The sequence below is a fragment of the Pongo pygmaeus genome, chromosome 9, assembly GCF_028885625.2.
Source record: "Pongo pygmaeus isolate AG05252 chromosome 9, NHGRI_mPonPyg2-v2.0_pri, whole genome shotgun sequence".
In the NCBI taxonomy this organism is placed as follows: domain Eukaryota; kingdom Metazoa; phylum Chordata; class Mammalia; order Primates; family Hominidae; genus Pongo; species Pongo pygmaeus.
In genome coordinates this window covers 125,401,851-125,429,244 of record NC_072382.2, presented here as the reverse complement: position 1 = coordinate 125,429,244, position 27,394 = coordinate 125,401,851, and the positions used below count along the sequence as shown (strand labels likewise).

The window sequence follows — 27,394 nt, the reverse complement described above, 5'->3', positions numbered from 1 at the left end:
CCTGAGCTCGGGGGAGGTGCGGAGGCGCGAGAGGGAGACCTGCAGAGACCAGCGAGCGCGCGAGCAGAGATCTCCGGGCTGGAAGTGTCTGCGCCGCTCCCGGCTCCGCCCCCGCTCGGCGCGGCGCTGGGCCCTGGGAGGTGCACGCCCATCAGTGGGTGGGGAGTGTGCACTAGGGGGAGGGTCCGGGGCGGAGGTGGGGGCGGAGAGCCGCCTGCGCATGTCAGGGCTGACAGCACACCCGGCCTGGGGGCCTAGAGAAGGGTTGCTGATCACCCGCCACCCAGGGTCCGGGCCCCGCACCATCCGGGGGCGAGCTCCCGGGAAGGGGCTCCCCCTCTACACCCACCCTCCAACCTCTGACATCGCCGGCCGAACGGGAGCTGACGCTTCCTTCCCGACCCCGCTGCACCTCCCTGGGGAGCCGAGGGCGGGCGTGGACGGGACCGACGTGGAACGCATTCTGTAGCCCAGACGGGCAGCCCAGGCGGCTTCGGGAGTGGGGACACGCCCAGCTGGAGAAGCGGTTAGGGAGGACGAAGCAGGAGCCGCGGGGCTGGGAGGATTCCAGTCGGAGCGCAGCCGATCCTGGGGAGGCGAGAGGTGAATCAACCTGGACCCTTCGACAGCCTGGCTGCTAGGCCAGCAGTGCGACTCCCTTCCGAGCTGAGCTTGCCCTGGGCGCAAAACGAGCGAGGCAGGGAGGGGCTCGAGTGGAAGCTGGAGTTCCAGGGTGGGCGGGGAGGCGACTGTCCGTGGTGCTGAGCGCCGGCGAGAGCGGGCGCGGAGCGGCTGATCAGCTCCCTCGAATTGGGGAGGTCCAGTGGGGTCACTTAGGGCCCAAAGCCCCCGCCCGGCTCCAAAAGCCCCCAGGGCCTCCCCAGGCACCGGTGCTCGGCCCTTCCTTCGGTCAGAAAGTCGCCCCCTGGGGGCAGTTCGTCCCGAAGGGTTTCCTCGAAAGAATCTGAGAGGGCGCAGTCCGTGACCGAGGGAATCTCTCTGTGTAGTCTCGGAAGCCGCCAGCCCCAGAAAATGCCTGCCTTCAACAGATTGTTTCCCCTGGCTTCTCTCGTGCTTATCTACTGGGGTAAGTACCAGCACCTCGCCATGCCGGATGCAGGTAACAGTAATAATGCTAACAATAATAACACATTGATGTCGTTGGTGACAGAAAAGAGCTCTGGCTGGCTTGCCTCTGTGCATATCTGCCAGACATGGAGATGGCAAGGGTTCCATGAGAGCTGGGATTTTGAGATGGGAAAGGCGCCTCCCCACCGCCCTTCGCCGCTATTCTCCAACCTCCTTTGGTGGTTCTTCCGCCCTTCCTCCAGTTTCCTGATCATTCCAAAGTATTTTTTCCCTTTCCCTTTGCTGAAAGGAAATGCAGTCACGTTCACGAACAAAAACCTCCTGTGTGGTTACATTTTATTTCTCATCAAGGAGTCCATACTCCTGGAAAGCTTACTGGGTCTTCAAATTCGTTTCTGTGTATTAAAAATAAAATTAAATTAAATTAAAAAAACATAAAAGCTGGATGCATGAATTTTGAGAGTGAAAATACTTTAGTTGCTCATCATCTTCTTAATTTTAACAAGGAATGGGAAGAAAACTGGCTTCACCCATTTACTGCTATATATTAAATAAATAGGCAACCGTGAAATGCATCTTTCTTTTTCTTCTTCTTTTTTTTTTTTTTTTTTTTTTTGTTTGTTGCATGAACCTGTGGAACTAAGATGCTTTGGCGTTTGGGGAGGAGAGCTGGGTTTTTGCCTTCAGAGGTGAATAGATTCTTGCTTGTCAGCTGTGAGAAACTGAGGTGACCTTCCCCCTCCAAATAAGGGAATCTTACACTTGGAACAGTAAAGGCTGAGGAGAGTGTCAGAGACGGTCTTGGAGTGCCTGAATGTGTGTAAAGGGAGTTGATCTATGTGATAATGTCTGATTGTGTGATTGAGACAATGTTTTACTGTATGTAAGTATATTTCAGTGTCTGGATGTGTGCACTAGCATGTGTGTGAGCATGTTGGCATAGACATCTGAATGCATGGGTGAGAGTGTAGTAGTGTGTGTATGGCAGGAGTGGGGGTCGTAGTTCTGGGCATCTCTGCCTTGGTGTCTATGATTAGATCCTCAGATAAAATATAGGTTCTCTTCAGCAGACAGATTGCTTTACATGATCTTAGCTACCTTTCTCCGTGCTAAAATCAATACACAGGGTAATTGGACACAATTGTACCCACCTGCCTCCCTGAAACGAGGCATGTGAGCTTATGTTCCCATGGTTGGCATGAAACTCATCGTGCCTATACAGTGGCAGACATGCTGATGGGAGCTGCCTCTTTGCTTTAGTATTACTTTTTCAAGCCTCCAGGACTAACTCTAGCTGCCAGCATTATCTGGATTTTGCATGTGACCAGAGGCAGAGCCAAGCTTCCTGTCAAAATGCCTGATGAGACAGACTAGGAAGGTTGAGGAGGGAGGTAATGTCAGCCCCAAGGACGGACTCATCACCAGCCATCCCCAGTAGAGTAGACCAGACCTGGAGATGGAGCAGCCATAATATGTTGCCAATGATCTCACTTGCCTTGAAGATTAAGGCTGAAATTTTCTCAGGGGAGGCTAAGGCTGGGGACACGAGGCTTAGAAGACGTTAGCCTGGCCAGATAAAAAGAGTGTTGGTAAAGCTGAAGTTGTGGATAAGGGTTGGGGTGAGACTCTGCAGAGACTTTCTTCCTAAACTCTAATCTAAGATTTTGAGATCCCTGCCTGAATTCCAGTGGAGGGAGAGAACATGCTATCATCTAAGAATCTTTTAACTAGAACTTGTGCAACCTGCATTGGAGTCTCAGCTTTGCCACTAGCTTACTATATAACAACCTTAAAGTGCTATCTGGTTCCTTCTGTGTAATGTTTGGAAGTTGGCACGGGTGATATCTAACATCCTTTTCAGTTCCACAGATGAATGGTAGAGAAATCTTTGAAGAATATTGCTAGAATTGACAGAGTGCCCATCCCCTCCCTGATCCCCAAAAAACTTTGGAAGAAGTGTACACAGTATGCCCATCTTTGCCCGTTCTCAATTTCTTTGCAACCTGAGTGTTGTCTCACCAAACTGAAAAGCTGTGGAAGGGAAAGGGAAGTGGTTCAGGATACTTGGTTGTTAACTGTAAGAAAAACAGCTTCCCTTCGCCAGGCGCAGTGGCTCACACCTGTAATCCCAACAATTTGGGAGGCCGAGGCGGGTGGATCACCTGAGGTCAGGAGTTTGAGACCAGCCTGGCCAACATGGCAAAACCCCATCACTACTAAAAATACAAAAATTAGTTGGGCATGGTGGTGCGTGCCTGTAATCCCAGCTACTAGGGGGACTGAGGCAGGAGGATTGCTTGAACCTGGGAGGTGGAGGTTGCAGTGAGCCAAGATCATGCTACTGCATTCCAGCCTGGGCAACAGGGCGAGACTGTCTAAAAAAAAAAGAGAAAGGAAGAAAGAAAGAAAGAAAGAAAAACAGCCTCCCTTCACAGATACAGTTTCATTTGATTTGCATGTAATTCCAATATTGGACAATGCTGGGTTAGATGCGTTCCCCCTTCCAAAGTTGATTTTTTAATATGATGTACAATATGAAGGGAAAGAGTCTTTCCATTTACTTTCTGCAAGCATGAAAAAAAGTTTCTTATTTCCTTTATTAAAGCATGTAAAAGCATGTAATAATTTTTATTTTTTAAAGAGATTTAAAAAAAAATTAATACAGACGATGTCTCGCCATATTGCCCAGGCTGGTCTCTAACTCCTGGGCTCAAGTAATCCTCCTACTTCAGCCTCCCATAGTGCTAGGATTATAGGCATGAGTCACCATGCCCAGCCTTTAAAATAAATAAATAAATAAAACCCTATACTTGCCTGTGCATCACAGTTTACAGTGTAATTTTCAATACATTGCTTGTTTTGGTCCTCATATCTATCCCTGAGGTAGTCAGGGGAAAGAGTGTTATTTCCAGCTTAGAGATGAGAAAATGAGCTCAGGGAAGGGAAAGGACTTGCTAGAGAACCCTTGTTTTCTGATTTCAGTCTTCCAGTGCTCCTTCTAGCACCTCTCATGGACACATGTGCTACTATGCACAATCGCCAGGAGGGCACCTGTCCTCCCATTTCTCTTCTGAGCTACCGTCCCATCCCTTCCCCACACCATCACCTGTCCTGGGGCCTCAACCACTAGTACCTAGTACGTTCTCTGCCCTTCTTCTCCAGGCCTGCCTTTCTAGTTGCCCTGTGTGTTAGGGAGTGTTTTCCTCTCTTCCCCTAGTGGTCCTTCATGCATCCTATTCAAGGCCCTAAGTGACCAGCTAAATTGACAGACCAAGTCACGTCAGGGTGTCAGCATCTAAAAATAAATTCATTTATTACCCCTTTTTAGAAATTGTTTATATTCTAATAACATTTTTCATTATCTCAGTGCAAAGGAAAGCATTCTAGAGCAATCTCAGGAGGAAAAATTTGGCAATGTCCAAAGAAGAGAAAGATTTGAGGGTATCATAGAAGTTGGTTCATAATACTTTATTATCCACCTCATGATAGATGGATGCTACTACTCCTTAGTGAAATATGATCATTATTAATACATCATGTTTTTCCTTCTCATAAATTTCTTCATTATTATTATGGAAATTGAAGAGAAGAACAAAGGTCAAATGATTTGGTCAACATTATTCCAAGAGTTTGTTACTTTTAGTCAGCAATGTAGGTTTAGCTTCTGACATATTTACAGCCTTCTTTGAATACCTAGAGGGTTTCATAGAAAGAAAGGCAGTGGTGGGCTGGGCGTGGTGGCTCATGTCTGTAATCCCAGCACTTTGGGAGGCCGAGGTGGGTGGATCACCTGAGGTCAGAAGTTTGAGACTAGCCTGGCCAACATAGTGAAACCCCGTCTTTACTGAAAATACAAAAATTAGCCGGGCATGATGGCGGGCGCCTGTAATCCCAGCTACTCAGGAGGCTGAGGCAGGAGAATTGCTTGAACCCAGGAGGCGGAGGTTGCAGTAAGCCGAGATCATGCCATCGTACTCCAGCCCGGGTGACAACAGTGAAACTCCATCTAAAAAAAAAAAAAAAGAAAGAGAGAGAGAGAAAGCAAGCAAGCAAGAAAGAAAGGCAGGCAGTGGTGTGCTGAAGACTCAAGGGATGTTACCTCTTGAAGCAAGGAGCAGCAAGTCACACTGCAAAAGGCAAGCAAACAGAGGTGGGGGGACTCTGTGGCCATTTTTCAATGTACTCTCCAGGATCATATGAGCAGAGTTCTCATGCCCTGAAACTAGATTTTGACCAGAAGGGAAGCAGTGGGACTTGCTCTATGATGATACCTTGGATTATTGTTACCTTAGGGGCAACCAAGAAAAGAGAGGGGCTACCCCACTTTCTGCCATACCCCATTTGCCATCCTGACTGCCTTCCCTCCATTAACTATAAATGAACTAACTATGCTTCTATCTCTGGCATCCCATCTACTTGTTCACTAGAGCACATCACCTCTCACCTTTTCAAAGATGTTAATCCAGCAAATCATTTTCTTTCATTTAATTTCTTTCAAACTCCACCAGCTCTATTGTCATCTTCACCCAAACAAAATCGTCTTCCAATCTGATCCCTGTACCAGGCCTCTTAGCTGTTTTGATTCCACCCTTGTCCCTTTCACTTCATCAGTTTATTCCCAACACAGCATCAGATCATATGATCTTGTACAAATCAGATCCCATCATTCTTCCTCTCAGAACCTTCTGCTGCTCCCATGTTACTCTAAGCAAATGCCAAGGTTCTAATATGGCCAATAAGACCTGCTGCGATCTGGCCCTCCCCATCCCTCCTATTGCTTCATCCCCTTCTAGTCTCACGTTGTTTGCTGTAATTTCCACATTGGGCTGTTTGCTGTCTGTTGAGCATGAGAAACACACTCCTTTGGGCCCCTTGAGCCCTTGAGTTGCAATTTCCTGTGTTTGACATGGCTTCACACAGATATGTGTATAGCTTGTACCCTCATTTCTTTTCTTCAGCGCCTGCACAATGATACCTTCTCAGAAAGGCCATCCTCCAATGACCCTGTGCATACGCTCTCTCCTGTACTGTTTCATTTTTTCTCACAGCACTTTTTACCATTTAATGTTGCTGTTTTCCCTCTCCCCCCACTGGAATGTAAGCTCCATAAAACAGGGATTCTTCTCTTTTGTTCTCTGGTGTATTCTTCGTACTTAGAATAATGGCTGGCACCCAGAAGGCACTCAGTATATTTGTGAAATAAATGAAAGATAGAATAACATGAATAATGACATTTGTACAAAGCATGTTCATGTAAATTAATCCATAGAATTCTCATGATAAACCTACTAGAGAGATGTAATTTTCAGCATGATGTCGATGAATAAACTGAGTCTCAGAGAGATTACATAGTACATCTACATAGTACATCAAACCTAGCTCTTCAGTTGCCAGACTCTGTCTTCACCCTGCCTCTATAATTGTAACTGTGCATTCCTTGAGACTTCTTAGTCCACTTCTGAGTTTGTCAACATGAAATGAATGAATTGATCTTTGCCAGCTCTCATTAAATATGAATGTGCCTTGAGGTTCCGTACTACACGGAGTTCCTGCTGCATACCCTCTGCCCCTCTGCCCACTCACAAACTTTTGCACAAACCACACATCCTTTTCGTTTAATCAGATCTACAATCAATACTTCAAACTCATCATATGCTGAAGATGTTTCTGATCAGTTATCCCTAGATGTGAGTCCCCTCTTCATTAACGTGGCTCACCACCTGCAGAAGCACTAGGCCCTCTTGAAGATTGTCAGAAAAGACTTGCCCATCTTGCTGGAGAGTTGAAAACCCAATTAAATTTATTTTACCTTGATGTTTAAAATTTAAATTAATTCTAGTGCCACTAGTTTTTAAACTCTGTTTTAAAATACATACATTGCCTTCTAAGTCAATCAAACACAGTTTTTGGACTCAAAATTAATTTATGTCAGTGTCATATTAAGCTCTAAATAAAACCTTCCTCTGCTTTTAGGAAAGAATGCTCTGCCAGGAGATGAACAGGCTGACCATTAACAGTGGACTAGTTTTTAAATGTCAGTGTGTATTATTTCTTTTTTTTCTGGGGGTTCTGTTTTTATTATTAATTCATGAAAAAGCAGCATCAGAAGGGATCTTCAAAGTCCTAATATAAGAATCCGTGGTGACCATTTTTTTTTTTTTAAGAGATAGGGTCTTACTCTGTCAGCCAGTCTGGAGTGTAGTGGTGCCATCATAGCTCATTGCAGCCTCAAACTCCTGGGCTCAAGCAATCCTCTTACCTCCTGAGTGGCTGGGACTACAGTTGTGTGCTACCATGTTTGGCTAATTTTTATTTTATTTTATTTTTGTAGACTCAGGGGTCTCACTATGTTGCCCAGGCTTGTCTCGGACCCCTAACATCAAGCAATCCTCCCACCTTAGCCTCCCAAAGTGCTGGGATTACAGGTGTGAGCCACAGCACCTGGCCTCATCTTACTTTCAAATATCCCAAACAATGCTGTGTACACTCTCTTACCATTTAGTTATTTGCATTTGTGAACAGCTCCAAAACCAGAAAATTCTGTCTTTATTGCATTAAACTTATTTTTTTCTTATAACTTTTAGGGTTGGGCAGAATCAAATTTCTCTTCCATCTGCCAGCCTTCAAATATTTGAAGACAGATATGTTCTGTGTCCAAGCTAAGCAACTCAAATTCTCCCATTTTTTCCTCACCAGACTTTATCTCCAGATCCTTCACCATCTCCCTCACCTCTGGACATGCACTCTTTGAACAACTTCCTTTTTTAAAATGTGACATCCTGAACTGATCGCAGTAGTCCAGATTTGTTCCAAAAACAGTGCTGAGAAGCTACGCCTCCTTCCTCCTGCACACTGTACATCTGTTAATGCAGCTCACATTTGCACATGTTTTGCTGGCAGCCTTGTCCCACTCAAGTTATTCTGAATTATCAAGCTGATATACTTGCCTCCTTTTAAAACACAGACTTCAAGTTTCTAGAGGGCAGAAACACTAAGTCTAGACCTCTGTGTGGCATGCAAGGTGTCCCACAATCTGACCCCACTCCAGATTTTAACTTGTCTCGCTATACTCCTCTGCATAGACCATTGCTCCAGCCTAGTGGTCCGCTCGCCATTTTCTTCACTGCTGCTCCAACCTCCACCATGTGTCAGAATTACCTACAGTTTTCACACAACAAAGATATAATTACATCTCTCCACGGCTTTAAAACATTTGATACCCCACACTGGAAGGGACACATAGAGGTCTTCACAGCATGGGTCCTGCCTACCTTTCTAACCTCATGTTTCACCATCCTTCTCTTCCTTTCTCCCCAGGCCAACTGGGAGTAACTAACTGCCTGTCTTCTACGAACAGAACATATCATGAGTGTGTTACTTGCTGTGGTGTGGTTTAATCCTAGTTAGGAATACGTGTTCCCTATTGGATTATAAATGCATTTAGGGCATGGTTAGTGTTTTATTCATCTTTGCATCTCTAGTCTAGCATCAGACCTGGCAGAGAGTGGATTTTAATGAATGGTAGTGGAATGAAGGGGGATGGATGGTCGCTGGGTAGGCAGATGCCCTGTCTCCCATTTGGGCTATAAGACTTAGAGGGCAGGGCTCAAGTATAATATGCTGTGCTGCATCTCCACTGCTTCCAGGGGAAGGATTTCAGTCAATGTCTAGATCATCCAGGTCTCCAATGTGTACATGTTCTGAGCCTGTACACTCAGGGAGCGCAGGTGAAGGTGCAGACACGTGCTTTTTTCAAGTTTGCCTCATGACTCTTCCTTCTCTGTCTCTCTTCCCTCCCTCCTTCTTCTCCAATGCCTCTCTCCTGTGCCCCTCCCCCACCACCTGCTGTTCCTTCTCTGTCCATCTGTCCTCTCTGCAGTCAGTGTCTGCTTCCCTGTGTGTGTGGAAGTGCCCTCGGAGACGGAGGCCGTGCAGGGCAACCCCATGAAGCTGCGCTGCATCTCCTGCATGAAGAGAGAGGAGGTGGAGGCCACCACCGTGGTGGAATGGTTCTACAGGCCTGAGGGCGGTAAAGATTTCCTTGTATGTTAGACTGCTGACTCTGGCCTTTCTTCTACTAGCCTGTGCTGTTCCAAGCCTGGCTCCTGACAGTCCGGGGGATGCCGAGCTAGCAAACCCTGGCTCTTTCTCTTCCAAACACTGACAGCTCCTCAGCAGATAACTGACAGCCTTAGTGAAGCCCCAGCTTCTGTGAGAGAAAGGGCACTGGGCCAGCTGCAAGCACCCTTGATTATAGGCTGGAGGAAGCAGAGGAAAGAGATAAGCTATATTTAAAGCCTACTATGTGATAGGCACCCTACCAGGCATTTTGCAGGTGTTTTCATCTAATCTTCTGTGCCATCCTAGTATATGCATTAAATTAATAAAGAAATTGGAACAACACAAAGCATCATTATGTGAAATAACAAAGGTTAGCTCCTTTAACTCCTACAGTCCCATTGAAATAGGAATGACAGGGATGACAAAGAGTGATCCAAGGGTGATATTCACCCGGGACACCCAGCACAGCCACATCAGTTAGTAAATTATTTCAGACAGTTCTCTCGTGGATACTTGCTGTGCCGAGTCTCCTAAGTGGCTGAACCCCTAGACTTATCCATGATTTGGAAACTAAGAGATTCGCTCCTGGCAGAGCTGGGAGTCTTCCAGATTCTGCTCCTGCACCATAGCCAATGTCAGTTCTGGTTGGTTGGTGCCAGTGGCAAAGTGGTTGTATATGTGTGTATATATATATATACACACACACATATATATGCATATACATGTATATATGTGTATATATATACATGTATATATACATTATATATATACGTGTGTATATATATATATATATATATATATATATATTCTCTCTCTCTTTCTCTCTCTCTCGCTCTCTCAACGGAGTCTCCCTCTGTCACCCAGCTGGAGTGCAGTGGTGTGATCTCACTCACTGCAACCTCCGCCTCCCAGATTCAATCGATTCTCCCACCTCAGCCTCACCAGTAGCTGGGACTACAGGCATGCACCACCATGCCCAGCTAATTTTGGTATTTTTAGTAGAGACAGAGGTTTGCCATGTTGGCCAGGCCGGTCTCGAACTCCTGACCTCAGGTGATCCACCCACCTCAGCCTCCCAAAGTGCTGGGATTCCAGGTGTGAGCCACCGCGCCTGGTCAGTTGTCACATATTTTGAATACCACCTTGGAGATGACCATTATTTACTCCTTCACTGACTCTGGAGCCAGGTCACCTGGGTTTGATTCTTGACTTCACACTTATTACCTCTGTGTCCTTGGACATGTTGGTCATCCTTTCTGTGCCTCAGTTGCCTTATTTTTAAAGCAGGGATATAAAGCATATCCAAATTATAGGGCTGTTACCAGGACTCATGAGCTATAATTTTTAATGCATTAAAAATAGTTTCTGGAATATAGTAAGCACTATGTTAAATGTTTGCTAGAGAAAATATAGACACAGAAATGAGGAAACTGAGGCTCAAAGAAGTTAAGTTAATAACTAAGACAGCTTAGACTTGAGCCAGGTGGTCTAACAGTAGATACAAGGCCCTTTTTACGGCACTGCTTTGACTTCCTGGGGGCAAGTTTCTCCTCCACAAAGATTTGTAACGGAGACAACAGAAGGGTGAAACTGGGTTTAGCTTGCTCTTCTTTCTCACTGTCCTAAAGCCGAACTCATTTCTGACTCTAGCTTCTATGTGCCATTCTGATGTAGATTTGCAACAGTCAGGTGCCAAGACTGGGACCAGCAGAGACTTCCCAGAGCCTGGCTCAGGTGTGACAGTGACACGTCAATGAAGCTGCAACTGAGGCTACCCCCAGCTGTAGGAGGCTGGATGTCTTGGCCAGATGCAAAGGCCCCCAGGGGCTTCAGGCCTGGTCATGTACCAGTGATAGCTGCCCACATTGCTTCCAGGCCTGCCCAAAGTGAGGAGAAGGTGGATCAGAAGAAGAAGAAAATGAAAAATAAAACGACAACAGCAAAAAATCCATGGAAATCCAGAGCAAGGCTGTCTCACAGAAATGTTTGTGATGATGGAAACCTTCTCTATCTGTGCTGTGCAATACAGTGGCCACCAGCCACATGTGGCTATGAATAATTGAAATGTGGCCAGTGCCACTGAGGAACTGAATTTTACATTTTATTTAATTTCTAAGAAATTGAATTTAAGTAGCTACATGTGGCTAGTGGAGACTAGACTAGCCAGCACAGCTGTAGAAAGAGAGAATGGCACATAGAAGCTGGAGTCAGAAATGAGTTCGGCTGTTATGTCAGAGGGTGGAAGTGTTGAGGAAAGAAATTTAAAAGATGAGATTTCAGTTAAAATTGAGTCCAAAGCAAAAGATGTGACGTGTGCCTCTCTGGTGATGGCTGTCCGCTCATCTGCCATGCTTCAGCATCCTGGGCCTCCTTCCTGTGGCCTGGCCCAGACTGTCCCACAGCCCCTGATGAGTACCAGCACGGAGAGTCCAGTTTTAAAGCCAGGGCTTCCACATGTCTTCATTACTAATGAATCTGCCTGTCTTGCTGTCTCTACTTTGTTCTCTTGCCAGCCGCTCTGGGACACATCTTACTCTCTTCTTCTCTCTTTCTGTCTTTTTACAATCCTATCTTTCTCTCAATGTCCCCCTCCTGGGCTCCCATACTTTTCTCCCGCCTGCCTTTGTTCTCCCTCTTTCCACCCCTTTTTTCTGCCAAGCTTCTTCCCGCACACCCCTGGCTGCCTCTGTCCTTACCACGTCCACATGCCCTGATGCCTGCTGCCTCTGCCCGTCCTTCCCTGTCTTTGCTCCCTTCCCTACCCTCCTCTGTGCCTGTTCATCCGACCCCCACATCGTGGGTCTCCTGGTGACATTGTCCCCTCTCTTCCGTGTCCATGCACAATTCTGCTCCTTTTCTCTGCCCTGTCCCTAACTCGGCTTTCCTGCCCCGCTCCCCCACCCATCTCCTTTCCTGGCCCTACCCTCTTCTGCTCCTCTATCTGCAGATCTACGAGTATCGGAATGGCCACCAGGAGGTGGAGAGCCCCTTTCAGGGGCGCCTGCAGTGGAATGGCAGCAAGGACCTGCAGGACGTGTCCATCACTGTGCTCAACGTCACTCTGAACGACTCTGGCCTCTACACCTGCAATGTGTCCCGGGAGTTTGAGTTTGAGGCGCATCGGCCCTTTGTGAAGACGACGCGGCTGATCCCCCTAAGAGTCACTGAGGAGGGTGAGGCTGAGGCACAGGGTCTCTAGGGCATCCTGCTCTCTGTGGACAGGGAAGGGTAGGACAGCAGTTTTCCACATGAGTGAGGCCCTTAAAGAGTGCAAAAACCCATGTATTTGGAATGGTGACATCTAAAAATGTCACCATTGACCCATCTTCTTCTGATGGCCAGCTTCCTGTAAACTCCCTAAGCAGCTTGTCTTTCTGTGCCTTTCCTCAAAGCAGAAAGGCTTGGAGATGATAGAATGAGCTCTTCCTGGTCCCTTAGAGAAAGAGGCTAGCCTCCATACGGCCTAAAGCTACTGATTCAGCTAGGGCTTCTTCTCTGGCCTATGTTGAATCCCTGACTCAGTGGGCTCAGAGAAATCTCATGAGGTTACCTCGAAGTCATCTCTCCTTCTGCCTGTAAGCAATACATGCCTCTAAGCCAGGGGTTCTCAAACTTTAGCAAACCTCAAAATCTCCTGCAGGGCTTTTTGGAAGCCAGCCTTTCTGTTTTTGTCGGTGGAGCCTGAAAGTTTGCATTGCATGACACACTGCCTGGCAGGCAGTGCTGCTGCTGGGACCACACCTTGAGAACCTCTCTCTAAACCAAAGTTTGACAATCTTTTTTTCTTTCATCTTTCTTCACAATAATCACACGTGCAACCCCTTCCCCATCTGTGGCACCTCTTATTACATAAATTCATTCCCTGCTGGGAGAAGGGGACATGTTGATAGCTCTCTAGTCATGTTTAAAATCTTTGGACTCCTACAGCTAGTTCCGTGTTCGTGAGTGGGAAGGCCTTTCAGCAGCCTAACTCAGGTGTTTCTGTTGCAACCGGAGTCCTGCATCCTGAGGGGGGAGTTCCAGCCTTTCTCAGTCTATCTCCAGCAGTATCACTGCTGGAGAGCAGGCCGAAGTGTGGGACATGAAAGAAAAGATAAAGTTAAAGACAGGGCTCTTCCTAGAAAAAAGGATCCAGGAATCCCAACCTCCAGGCCACAGGTTTATTCATTTTTTATCATGTCGTTGTGATAAAAATAATGAAGCGGAGATTCAGCCCTCAGAGTGAATGAACAAAGGAGAAAGAGACATAACGGATCAGACGATATGACTAAAATGGAAGGTAGGTCAATTCTGAAAGTGCAGAGGGACTCTCAGGGCTCCTGAATCCAGACCTGATGAGTCACTTCCCTGCTCTGAGCCCCGCTCCTCTGGTGTGAAATGAAGGGGTTGGCGGGGGGCTCTCTAAGGTACTCCCCTGTTCTGAAGTTCCTTTATCCCCCGTTAGTTACACGCCTTTCCTCTGGGGGGGCGGGGGTGGGGCCCTGGCGCCCTCTCCTGGTCACCATCTGGAACTTTTGGTTGGTGCCTGCCAGACCCTAGCACAGTGCGCAACTGTCTCCACCTCCGCTCTCCCAGGCTTTTGCCTCCAGAGACCCTCGTGCATAGCTGGTGGGAAGTGTGGCAAGGCTGAGCTAGTTCGTCTGCCAGGCACCAGAGCAAGCCTCAGGTAAAAACAGAAGGAAAAACAAGTTTATTATCGGAGCCACAGAGCCTCGTGGATGGTCGGGTGTGAAGGAAGCGTGGATATCATTTATTTAATCCAGAGCCTCTGGATAAAGGGCAGACATCAGAATCGCCCACATTGGCTTCCTCCAAATGTAGACACCTCTGCAGCACCCTTGCAGGTGTGAGATCGGCAGGGGTGAGTGAGGTCATATGCAAGTCGGTGACTCCCCAGGTGATTGGGGGGTGCAGCTCTGGTGCCCCTCATTTTTTGGCCGGGAGAACAGCGTTCTCTGCAAGAGCAAGGGGCTTGCTCAGGGAAGTGAAGCAAATTAGCACTGGAAGCAGGGCGAAAATCCAGATTGTTTGCCTATCCGGCAGGCCTTCTTTCCACTGTTTCTTTTCCCACCCCTACCACCCCAACCCCCTGCCACTTTTTCTTTTTTTTCTTTTTTGCCTCTGTGACATCAGATACTCCCTGCCCTCATCTTGCTCAGAGCTATGCACCCACCCCACCATGACACCTGCCCACCAACCCCACATCTCCTCCGTTCCTGTGGTCCCAGAAGGTCTCCCTGGTTCTCTTTGTTCAAATTGGGTTTATTCTGGCCTTGGCTGTCACCTCCTGGCCCTAAGGCAGAAACCTGAGGCCTCTTCACCTAGAGGTAACTAAAAATACTGAGGACAGCTTCCTGTATTGCCATTTGTGGGCTACTGCATTTTGAAAGAGAGAGCATGCTTTAAGCCAAACAAATCATAAATAATGCACCAGGTGGTAGCAAGGCGGTGAGATGTTTGAGCTGTACGGCATTCTCATGTGCCTCACACTGCATCTATGACCTCTAGCTCCAGCTGGAAACCTGGGTGATCCTGGAACCTTTGGACTGCTCTCTGGGCTGAAAGTTATGGCAGGCTGTGCTGTGCTCTTAACAACCAAGGACTTGGGGATGACTTAGATCCAATGGATAACTGCAGATCATAAATCTGACTTGCTGTTGAGAGCTGGCAAGGGGAGAGGCGACTACAACATTTCTCCCACTAGCAAGGAGTAGATATATCAGGATATCTGCCATGTAGTATGTTTTAATGGTCCTTTTTGTTGATCATGAAACAAATAAGATAATATTTATTTTCACTCATTCAATAAGTACTTATTGAGCACTTTAAATATTCTAAGATTTACACAGCAGGCAGATAATCCAGAAATAAATATGTTCTCAATAAGCACACAGTCCACAGAAAAGAAAGATAAGCACAATACAACTCTTATAACAGATGGATGAGAAAAGTGCATGGAGGCCAGACGCGGTGGCTCACGCCTGTAATCCCAGCACGTTGGGAGGCCAAGGCAGGAGGATCACCTGAGGTCAGGAGTTCGAGACAAGCCTGGCCAACATGGTGAAACTCCATCTCTACTAAAAAAGTATAAAAAATTAGCTGGGCATGGTGGTGGGCACCTGTAATGTCAGCTACTTGGGAGACTGAGGCAGGAGAATCACTTGAACCTGGGAGGTGGAGATTGCAGTGAGCCGAGATCATGCCATTGCACTCCAACCTGGGTGACAAGAGCAAAGCTCCATCTCAAAAAAAAAAGAGAAAAGAAAAGTGCATGGAGAAGGTTGTGAATAGCTCTGCATGAGAAGTTGGGGATGGTTTCACAAAGGAGGGGACCTCACAGGAATCTAGAACTACTGGGAGACTGCAAAGCAGGAGAGGATATTAGCACAGAACTAGCCATGGGTGAAAGACACAATTCAGGAAGAGGGAAGAGGAAGAAAAGTTCATAGATTCTAACATACCACAGTGTGTAGTAGAAGTTTTTCTGGCCAACCAAATGGAAATGAGGTGAGAAAGCCTGGATTGTGAAGGCCCTTGCATGTCACGTGAACAGAGTTGGGGCTTCATCCTAAGGGGAGTGTGGAGCATTGAAGAGTTTTCAGCAGGGAAATGGCAGGGTCCTAACTGTGTTTCAAAAGTACAGCCCTGGGGACAATGCGGTTGATACACTAAATCCTCCAATATTTATGTTTGGTTTTGGATGACCTGGAAGGTCTTGTTCTAACCCAGACTTGTAGAGAATATGCGCATATCTCATGGAGGCTGTCTGTGTTGGCTCTGAATGAGTTTTCCAACGCTCTCTCCCCAGGAATAGCACCCTCCACCACTGGCAGCTCAAAAGACAGAGGCAGTTGAAATAAGGCATGTTCCTTACATCTGTGTAGACTTTTAATCTCACAAGATGTTCTGAAATACATTAGATAATGTAATATTCACAAACCCCTGACTAGTGTTATTATCCTTATCCTACAAATTAAGAAACTGAGTCTCAAGTAAGGGAAATGGTTGTTTACACACCTGTAAATAGCAAAATGGAGAGCCAGCTCTAGATAGCTCACTCTGAAGCCAGGATTCCTTCCACTGCTCGGCTACTTCTTCCAGGCATTCCACTGCCTCTTCCCTGGCTCCCGAGCAGCCGATGACAGTCAGTGAGGAAGCCAATGGGAGGCAGAGTCAGGATTTGGAATACCCTTGACATCTTCTTGAGTTTCTTTACTCAGTCTTTATTTAAGCTCTACTTAAAAATATGGCTCCAATGACGGCCCTAGGTTTGCTGGACTTGCATCTTCTGAACCTCATTCTCTTTCTTTCAGCCGGAGAGGACTTCACCTCTGTGGTCTCAGAAATCATGATGTACATCCTTCTGGTCTTCCTCACCTTGTGGCTGCTCATCGAGATGATTTATTGCTACAGAAAGGTCTCAAAAGCCGAAGAGGCAGCCCAAGAAAACGCGTAAGTCCAGAGATGCCAAAGTAATAATGAAAGCTAGCACCTTCAGAATGCTTGCTCTCACAGGTGAGGTGCTAAGCAGTTTACGTTCATCCTCCACCCTCTTTCTGATCACTACTTAAGAGATAGGCACCATTATTATACCCATTTTACAGATGAGAACACTGAATTTGGGAGAGTTTGCTTAAGGCAAACTCTTAATTCATTAAGAAAAATTAAACATTTGCTTAATTCAAACATTGCTTAGGAAACAAAGTGATGTTTGAATTCAGGCCTGCTGATTCTTGGCCAGCACACTTAACCACTAAGGCAAAGACCATCAGCTGCCACCACAAACCATTAAAGTAATATTATTATGGCTGGGCATGATGGCTGTCACGCCTGTAATCTCAGCACTTTGGGAGGCTGAGGCGGGAGGATCAACTGAAGTCAGGAGTTCAAGACCAGCCTCACCAACATGGTGAAATCCCGTCTCTGCTAAAAGTATAAAAAATTAGCTGGGCATGGTGGCACATACCTGTATTCCCAGCTACTCAGGAGGCTGAGGCAGGAGAATCACTTGAACCTGGGAGGCGGAGGTTGCAGTGAGCCAAGATCGTGCCACTGCACTCCAGCCTGGGTGACAGAGCGAGACTCCATTTCAAAAACAACAACAATAAAAATCCCAAAACACAACAAAAAAGTAACATTATTATAACCATTCTGTAAATGCCAAGCAGACTCATAGCAGCTTACCAAGGCACACAGATAGGGAGAGGAAAGGCTGAGATTTGAACCCAGGTCTCTCTAGTGCTAATGTCCATGCTCTTTCTATCTCATTGAACTGTTTGCTTTGTACCATGGAGCTCAGGCCATCTGGGCACTGCCCTTTGCTAGCAAAGGAGCTCCAAGCAACATGTTCTTTCCCCTAGAGCCTGGCAGCGCTTAGATGTCCAGAGTGGGGACTCTAATCCTCTAATGTCCAGCCTGTACCTTAGCCATTTGCTCTGAGACTCTAGTCACTTGAGGGTGAGCACATTTGAGAAACGATGGGGTCTGTAAGAGCAAAGAGTCTAAGAGATCATGCTGGCTGGTTGTCTGGGGAGAGGAAAGACAGAAAAAAACCCACAGATTGCCAACAGCCTTGCTGAGGCAAACCCTAAAAAGTCTAGGCTATTACCAGTTAGAAATGTTTGATAAAGAAAGCATCATTTTGGCCGGGTGCGATGGCTCTCGTCTGTAATCCCAGCACTTTGGGAGGCCGAGGCGGGCGGATCATGAGGTCAGGAGATCGAGACCATCCTGGCTAACACGGTGAAACCCCGTCTCTACTAAAAATACAAAAAATTAGCCAGGCGTGGTAGCAGGTACCTGTAGTCCCAGCTACTCAGGAGGCTGAGGCAGGAGAATGGCGTGAACCTGGGAGGCGGAGCTTGCAGTGAGCTGAGATCACGCCACTGCACTCCAGCCTGGGTGACAGAGCGAGACTCAGTCTCAAAGAAAAAAAGAAAGAAAGCACCATTTTGCATAATATCTCTGATCTTAGGGAAGTAAAAGATTATAACTGACTGGATATAAGGAGAGAAAGAAGCATGCTGCTGAGGTATTGGGAGGTAGCAATTCCTGGTGACTTATGTGCTTGGATTTTAGGGCTTGGATAGGAAGAACCTACAATTGGGCCTGCACAAGAAACAGAGTTGGAACCGAGGCCCTCCGCAGAGCCAGAATCCTCAAAAGGTTACAACTCACATAGAGGGTAGTCCAGAAAATAATCAGCCCACCAGCCCAGGGAAAAACCAAGGAAACAGCCATCTTGGCCTAACTCCAAGTAGAAAAATAAAGATTCTTGAGAATTAGTAGCCACAAGCCTGCTCTCACAATGTCTGAGATTTAAATGTGTACTACTCACATGATCCAGGAACCTCTAAGCTGAGAAATGCAGTAAAAATCAGTCCCCAGCCAGTGATAACTATAAATGTCTTATAGAAGCAAATGAAACCCATTCTGAAGGAACCCACTCTCAGCCAAGGCCTAATAGGATTCCCCAGGGAGAGCACTGCTGGATCTGATTTCACAGTCCAGTCCAAAACTGAAAGACACAGTGAAAAGCCATCCAGCATGAGCAAGAGTGAAAAATGGCAGGAATGAATCCCAGGAGCTTTAGACACAAGAAGGACCTGACAAAGTATAAAAAATAAGCTTGCTGGGTGCAGTAGCTCACACCTGTAATCCCGGCACTTTAGGAGGCAGAGGAAGGGGGATTGATTGAGTCCGGGAGTTCAAGACCAGCCTGGCCAACATGGAGAGGTCCCATCTCTACAAAAAATAAAAAAACCAGCTAGGTGTGGTGGCGTGTACCAGTGGTGTCGGCTACTCAGGAGGCTGAGGTGGGAGGATCGCTTGAACTCAGAAGTTTGAGGCTGTAGGGAGCCGTGATTGCAACACTGCCCTCCAGCCTGGGTGACAGAGTGAGGCCTGTCTCAGAAATAAATAAATAATAAAAATAAGCTTGTTTAAATAGTTAAAGCAATAAAAGGAAAAACCAAAAGCATAAGAATAGAGTAAGTTTCTAAGATAAAAGAACAGGCAGATTTGAATAGAAACAAACAAAATAATCTGGAAGTGAACAATATAGCCAATAAAATTTAAAACTCAATGTATTGGTTCTACAGAAGATTAGATACTGAAAACCAGAAGATCAATGTGAGAAAGTTCTACAGACTGAAGCACAGAGATGGAAAAAGATGAATCATGGCAAAGAAATCTAAAGGAAACAAAATGGGAAGGTGCATTAGAATAGAACAGAGACGCTGGGCACAGTGGCTCACACCTGTAATCCCAGCACTTTGGGAGGCCAAGGCGGGCAGATCACGAGGTCAGGAGATCGAGACCATCCTAGCCAACATGGTGAAACCCCGTCTCTACTAAAAGTACAAAAATTAGCTGGGCATGGTGGCACATGCCTGTAATCCCAGCTACTCGGGAGGCTGAGGCAGGAGAATCACTTGAACCCAGGAGGCAGAGGTTGCAGTGAGCCAAGATCATGCCACTGCACTCCAGCCTGGTGACAGAGTGAGACTCCATCTCAAAAAAAAAAAAAAAAAAAAAAACCAAACAGAATAGAACAGAGAATGGAGGCGAGACAGTGTTCAGAGACAGAGCAGCTGAGGGAGGGATGACTCTTCAGATTCAAGAAGCATAATATGCCCTGAGCAGAATAAATAAAATACATCTACACCTAAACACCAAGCATCTTTAAAGTGATAAATGGCAGCTACTAAGAGAGCCTACAGCAAATATCATCTATGTGTTGAAACCTCAAGTGCCTGTAATATCAGGAAGATATCAAGGAGACTGCCTCTCCCTGTTTCTATCAATATTGTATTGGAAATCCTAGATGAAGACCAAGTAAATACAAGGAAGAAAAAGACTTGGAAAGGAAGAAACTAAATTATCATTATTTATACCTACTATTTACATAGGATAACTAAGAGAATCTACAAAAATACTATTAGGACAAGGAAGAATATTCCACAAAACTGTTGATAGAAATCAAAATATAAAAATCACCTATATTCCAGCAACAAATTTAGGAACAAATTTAAATATTTAAAATATTAAAATGCTTTTAAAGTTGCAATAGCAACAAGTACTCTCCAGTACCTGGCATAAATTTGACAAAAATATACGAGACATTTAAAGAAAAAGTTACAAACCTTTACTGAAAGACTTTAAACATAACTAGATGGAGAATAAAACCTCACGATTGTAAACAATTTTCTCCCAAATTAATCTTCAAATTCAATGAAATTCCAATCAAAATGCCCATTAGATTTCTCAAAGAACTTAATAAGCTGATCTTAAGTCACATGGAAGGCTAAGTGGCCAAAAATAGTCTCAACCAAGGGACAGCCAGATAATAAGTGTTTTAGGCTTTGCAGGCGCCATAGGTCCCTGTCACGTATTGTTCTTCTATTTGTTTGCAAACAACCATCCTTAGCTCTTAGGCCATAGTTTGCCCACCCTTGGTCTAAACCATTTCAAAGAAAGAGCAGTAAATTTGCAAGAGGTTGGTAGGATTTGTCTTATCAGAGATGAAGGTTTCCTTTTTTATCTTTTTCTTTTTTTTTTTGAGACGGAGTCTCGCTCTGTCGCCCAGGCTGGAGTGCAGTGGCACGATCTCGGCTCACTCCAAGCTCTGCCTCCCAGGTTCACGCCATTCTCCTGCCTCAGCCTCCCGAGTAGCTGGGACTACAGGTGCCCGCCACCATGCCCGGCTAATTTTTTGTATTTTTTTAGTAGAGATGGGGTTTCACTGTGTTAGCCAGGATGGTCTCAATCTCCTGACCTCGTGATGCACCCGCCTCGGCCTCCCAAAGTGCTGGGATTACAGGTGTGACCGACCGCGCCCAGCCAGATGAAGGTTTCTTACAGAGCCCTCAGAATACAGAGTTTGTGATACTGCACAGGCACATGAAATGGACAAACAAAACAAAAAGCCACCAATCAGGTTAATGCATGTAGGAAAACCTGATATGTGAGAGAGATGATGTTATAGTGATTGAAGGAAGAATGAACTGCCCAGTAAGTGGTCCAGGGAAAATTCCTAATCTATATAGAAACAAACAAAAACACAAAACAAAATTAGATTCCCCATCTTTCATACTAAACCAAAATAAATTGTGAGGGGATTTAAACACAAAGTAAAATGTCAAACTTGAAAATTCCATTAAGGGAATATAAGATAATATCTTTATCACCTTGCAATAGACAATACAAAAGGCACAAATCCAAGAGGAAAAATAATTTTGATCACATTATATGTAAAGAATCAGCTGTTCATTAGAACACTCCAGAAGCAAAATTCCTAGACAAACAAGAGATTGGGGGAAATTGTCAAAACATGAAACCATCAAAGGAAAATCAATGAGAAAAAGACAAAGATCTCAGAAGAACTGGAAAGCAGATGAACAAATTTCAGAAGTAGAAACCCAAATAGCCTGTAAACATGTGAAACAACTATAAAATATAATTTCACAGCTGTCATTTTGGCCAACATTTTATTTTATTTTATTTTTGAGACGTGGTCTCACTGTCGCCAGGCCGGAGTGCAGTGGTGCAATCATGGCCTCGACCTCCCAGGCTCAGGTGATCCACCCACCTCAGCCTCCCAAGTAGCTGGGACTATGGGCACGTGCCACCATGCCAGGCTAGTTTTTTGTATTTTTTGTAGAGACAGGGTTTCGCCATGTTGCCCAGGCTGGTCTTGAACTCCTGGGCTCAAGAAATTTTCCTGCCTTGGCCTCCCAAAGTGCTGGGATTAGAGGCATGAGCCTTGGCCAACATATTAATCTAACTAAATGCTGAAGACAACCTGGATAAATGAGAAGCTATACACTCCTGGTAGATGTTCATATACATATATGGGGGAAATGATTATTTTAATCTGCAGAAAAGGTTGTTTTTTCTCTTGAGAAACACAGCAGAAGGAAATGCAGAGCTGTTCCGTAGATCCTTGCTCCCGTGCCCTGCTCCTTCCCCCTCTTTTGTTCCCATCCCGGGCACTGAAGCTCTGATTCCCTTTCCCTGTGTCCTCTATAGGTCTGACTACCTTGCCATCCCATCTGAGAACAAGGAGAACTCTGCGGTACCAGTGGAGGAATAGAACAGGAGCGGTGTGACATGAGGTGACCTACAGGAACATGGGAGGGGAAGGCAGATGTGGATGGCAGGTTTTACAAGTGACTTTGTTGCCCACAACTTAAGTGACTTTAAATTTGGTCCCTTAGGTCACTGTCTACCCTGCCTGGGGTCCCCACCCTCAGGGTAATTCTTTAAGTCACAAAGCTCTGTATGATATCAGCGCTTCAGAAGGTGAACTGCTTTGACCTGAGTGTCGAGGCAACCTGAACTTGCCCATGGTAACAGAGGCATAGGATTCTCCAACTCCCTTCTTTGGTCAAAGAATCTTTGGGCTGGGCTGGGTTGGACTGGGTGGGAAATTCTCAGTGAGTTATTTTATCTTTGGTAGGTGGCCTGAACACCTGAGGGACTGGACATCCCATGTTCAGCAATGTCAATGGCATCAGGAGGGCGCCCCAAGGGCCCCATCGCTTCCCTTCATGCATCCATCGTTCTATTCATTCATTCATCCATACATCCACCTGCCTCTGAGCTTTCACCTCTGACTTCCTAACTCCATCAGACCTCTACGCACCATAAGACTCTGCCAGAACTGAGAAGCCAACATTTCTACATAGACTCAACCTCACCCTGTCCTAGTTTTCCAATAAGACACTGCAAAGCCAACTGGATTTCTCCCGTGCTCCAAATGACTTTGTACAAGTGCTGGAGTTAGCACCTCCCTCTGCCCTTAACTGGCTGAAACTGGTTCATTCTCCATTACTGCAAGAGAATGGATGTCTTAATAGAAGGAAGCAGGAGTGATTAGTTCGGGTTAATGCAAAAGTGTGTCATGAACTTGGATTCCCTGAAGTCAGTTTTGTCAGGTTCATGGCCCACTTTGCTACAGCATCAGAGTGAAGGATGCCTGTCTAGGTTCTCCAGTGACAGAAAGATCCTGAAGCATGAACTAACATGTTCTCTGGAGCTTAGTACTCCAGAGCTAGATCCTGATGGGTCTCTAAGGTTCCCTCTAAGAAGACAAGGACAGGAGACTTGGGAAGGACCAATGGTAATTTAAGTGGCTCTTAAAAAGTCATGCAACATGTTTCTGAACACGTTCCTGATCCTATTGCGATAATGTATGTGTGCCTTCCCTGTGGGCACACCACCTGGGCATTAGGACTGAAATTCCTGAGTTCTTCCTCTCAAAATTTCTGTGCACCAGTATTATTCCTCATTTTACATACAGGAGGCAACAAGACTCACACAGGGCTCAAATGAATAAGAGGCTTAAGAGGATAAACTGGAGCAGAAATAAGCTTTAGGTGCTGCCCAGTTTACACTTCCTGGGATGGATTTTTTTGTTTGTTTGTTTTGGTTTTTTTGTTTGTTTGTTTGTTTGTTTGAGATGGAGTCTCACTCTGTCACCTAGGCTAGAGTGCAGTTGTGTGATCTTGGCTCACTCTGCCTCTTGGGTTCAAGCGATTCTCATGCCTCAGCCTCTCCAGTAGCTGGGATTACAGGCGTGCGCCACCACGCCTGGCTAAATTTTGTATTTTTAGTACAGACGGGGTTTGGCTATGTTGGCCAGGCTATGTTGGCCAGGCTAGTCTCGAACTCCTGACCTCAAATGACCCACCCACCTCAGCCTCCCAAAGTGCTGAGATTACAGGCGTGAGGCACTGCGCCCGCTGGATAACTTTGTTTCTGAAAAGACTGACATTGAACTTGTCTATGGCAATGCTTCTTTCACAAGCACAGACTGGGCTGAGGTCACCTCTGATAGATTCAGATGACTAGAAACTGGCCAAAAAAGCAGAGAGACGAACATGAGGTAGACTTAAAGAACTTCCTTTATTTAAAGATTTGTGAATCTGAAATATCCTCCAAAAGGAGAGTGCATCTGAGACTGATGTTTAAACTAAGAAAAATGTTTAGTCCGAGATGGATCATAAGTAAATGAGCGGTGTGAGAGGGGAGGGATGGGTAGGTGCTTTCCAAATACTTCGCCTATGAATGTATAATTTTCAGATTTTTTTCCCCTAGATTTTGAGGGAGCAGAGAAACTGGAAAAAACTTTAGTCAATATCTCGTGTTTCATTTTAATTAAGTGACAGGTCCAAGTGTGACATCCTTCAGCACCCAGGGACAAGAGAGGGGAAAGATGCTTTACGGAATGTAAGAAGATGAAGGTGACTGGGATTCAGTGAGAGAGAGGTCCCTCAGACCTGGGACCTCCCTTTATAGGGAAAGACCATATTCCATTGGTTTAGAGCTTTACCTTAAAAGCTCATTTTTTTCATTCTTCCATCCCTAGGAAAGTACTTAAAACCAGACTTTTTTTTTTTTTTTTTTTTGAGACAGAGTCTCACTCTGTCTCCCAGGCTAGAGTGCAGTGGTGCAATCTCAGCTCACTGCAGCCTCAACTGCCCCAGGTTTAAGCAATCCTCCCACCTCAGCCCCCAGGTAACTGGGACTACAGGCATGCACCACCATGCCTGGCTAATTTTTGTATTTTATGTAGAGAGAGGGGTCTTGCCATGTTGCCCAGGCTGATCTTGACTTCACGAGCTCAAGCAATCCACCAGCTTCAGCCTCTCAAAGTGCTGGCATTACAGGTGTCAGCAATGGTGCCTGGCCCAAAACCAGATCGTTAACACATTAAAGAGTCTGATTTTGTTGAAGAAAATATTTGCAATAAATTCAAGACTCTTCTTATTGGTAATTTTCCACACAATCCCTCTGAAATAAGGGAGAGAATACAGACCTTTTTAACTTTATAGTTAGGAAAATTGGCCTTAGTGTGAAATTTTTCCAGTCCCGTAGCTCATGGATGCCACAGCTTGTGGTAGTAGCAAGATGCTTCCTACCATTCCGTTCTCCTTGGTGGCCCAATAGCTCGTATATCTAAGTCGAACCCGGCAGTATGCATGATTGCCTTTTTCTCTTCTTTTTTAAAAAACCCAACTCAGATGCTGCTTGTGTGACTTTTAATGAAGCTGGATGGTACCTATCACTTATTTATCCTTGACAGGTTATCTTCCCCACTCTTCCTTTTTCTAACTTCTCCATTCTTCTCATTCTTGACACTTTCATTAGAACTATATGGTTTACAAAGTATTTAGACTTAACTATTTTATTTCTTCTCTATAACTGGTCCTGTGAGGTCACATTACAAAAGAAGAAACTGAGGCTCTCTGAGGTTAAGTAGCTTTACTAAATTATAAGGAAACCTAGCTGGTAGGTAGACAGCAAGAATCCAGGTCTTCTGACTCCTCTTTCAGTTATCTTTCCACTTAGACCATAGCTGCTTCCTTTTCTTATTTTTTAGCTTCCATCTAACCATTGCCTATCTTGCCTGTCCTAATGTTCTCCATCTTCTCTCACCCCTAATCCCACTCACTGCTTCTCTACCACTTTGCTTTTTGGTGGATACTAGCAATGTGCTTTGAGAGTCAGTCCTATTTTGGTTCTCTTTCTAGTTGGTTTGTACATCATTATTTCTCCTGAATTGCAATTAAACTCTTTCCTGGGAGATGTGATCATGGCTGTAAATCAGTAAGGTGCTGTGATCACCAGCCTACTTCCAATCTCCACCCACCTCCCTGTCTTTTCCCATAATACTATGAAAGACCCAGACTAGATGTCTGTTTCTCTGGAAGCTTTATCTGGCATGATGTTGCTTATTAAAGGGCTTAGAAGAGTTCTCAAGGGCTATTAATATCACTTTAGAAACCCCATCTGTTGTCTTGGTGCTGAATATTTCCCATGTCTGATCCTCAATAACACAATTCACTAAAGGCCAAGCTTGGCTCAGTCTGACTTTCCCGTTCTTACTACTTCACAGCCATGAATGTGATTGCTCAATCCAGTTGGCCCCGAGAGCACCTTGCCCTGCTGACCTTCACTGTCACCTCAGTCTTGAATCAGAGCCCCAACCCCAAACACTCCCTGCCTGTCCCTACCCCAGCCTTTATTCTCACCACTTGTTTAACGGCATGACCCTTTAGTGTCTCCATTCCCAAACACCCACACACCCAGACTTCCTTCTGAGTTGCAGGTTTCTTCTTAGATGTCCAACTAGACATATTACTAGGAAAGTTACTTTTCAAAGCAGGAATGTGCTGGGAAGTGTGAAGAGCAGTGCCTGGTTAAGAGACAGCAGCTCCCTCCTCTCTCCCCAAAATTATTGGATGAAAAAAGAAATTCCATCCATCTCAGAATCTGTGAGTCCTCCTCACATAAATCTGAGGGAAAAGCCTGTGTCATTGCATCTTTGCAGGAAGAAAGAGAAGCAAGAGCTAGACACACTTCAGAATATATCTTAATTTCCCCTTTCCCAGTTTAACATGAAAATGAAAAAAGAAAAAATGAAAAACAAAAACAAAAGAAGCCTTCCTCTCACCTCATTTTGTAAATGAAAAATCCCTAATTCAGTGAATTCACCTAGTCACTGCAAGTGTATCTGAATAGTGCTTGGTGTGCTTGCCAGTCTGATCATCCACTCATTCTACTAACATCTCTTTGCACCTACTCTGTCAAGCGCTAGCCTAGACCTTCAGTGTGCCATGCAGTCATAGGTCTGAACAGCAGCATCATCCAAACCCCACTTAATCTCTAAAATCTCAGCTGGTGGACAGCTCATGATTAGTTCAGCCCACTTCCTCCCCCTTAGTTGAGTTTGCAGCAGGACGCAGGAGATAAGCACTTCCAAGCAAGTCTGATTTATATGTCAAACTCGGTCTCCATCCCAGGCCAGCTAACCCTCAGAGCCAGCAATGCTCTGTGCTTCTTCCCTGTGTCACGGCTTGGCAAGAGCTGCCTCTGCTGAGCAGTGTGTGTGATGGAGACAGAGGCCGCTGAAGGCCGAGTGCTTGCAGGCTTGTGAACCGCCATCTAACACAATCCGCAAACTCTTAGTCCTGCAACAGATAGAATTATTTTCCATGTTATCATCTTCATATTGCCTTTTCTTGATTTTCCACAGCCAATCTTTTTCCAAACTAGAAATGTTCCTGACCACCTAAGCCCTCAACAACGTAATGCCTCTATGTGCTGTTTTTCAGTAAACTCCTTGTTCATGTCAATAAAGTATCCCTAAAAACCACTGTCTTTGGTTTTGCTCTACTCACTAAGTGTGTCTGCACCATAGACTATGGCTTCCCCCAGCACCTCAGCCTGCTTCAAATTC

At 45.6% G+C, this 27,394-nt stretch overlaps 1 protein-coding gene across 1 annotated transcript; it reads left to right on the top strand.

Moving 5' to 3' along the window:
* SCN3B (sodium voltage-gated channel beta subunit 3) lies at positions 1 to 27,311 on the top strand. The gene is made up of 7 exons (XM_054440312.2): positions 1 to 603; positions 1,008 to 1,087; positions 8,969 to 9,132; positions 12,098 to 12,323; positions 16,464 to 16,602; positions 22,180 to 22,265; positions 22,610 to 27,311. Exons 2-6 carry the CDS (start codon positions 1,033 to 1,035, stop codon positions 22,241 to 22,243), a joined length of 648 nt encoding a protein of 215 aa, XP_054296287.1. The 5' UTR covers positions 1 to 603; positions 1,008 to 1,032; the 3' UTR covers positions 22,244 to 22,265; positions 22,610 to 27,311.
* The last annotated feature ends 83 nt before the right edge of the window (positions 27,312 to 27,394 follow it).

Coding starts and splice junctions, on each gene's coding strand:
- SCN3B (XM_054440312.2), top strand. CDS start 1,033: ATGCCTGCCTTCAACAGATTGTTTCCCCTGGCTTCTCTCGTGCTTATC. Junction 1,088..8,968: donor TCTCGTGCTTATCTACTGGG/GTAAGTACCAGC, acceptor TCCTCTCTGCAG/TCAGTGTCTGCTTCCCTGTG. Junction 16,603..22,179: donor GAGGCAGCCCAAGAAAACGC/GTAAGTCCAGAG, acceptor TGTCCTCTATAG/GTCTGACTACCTTGCCATCC.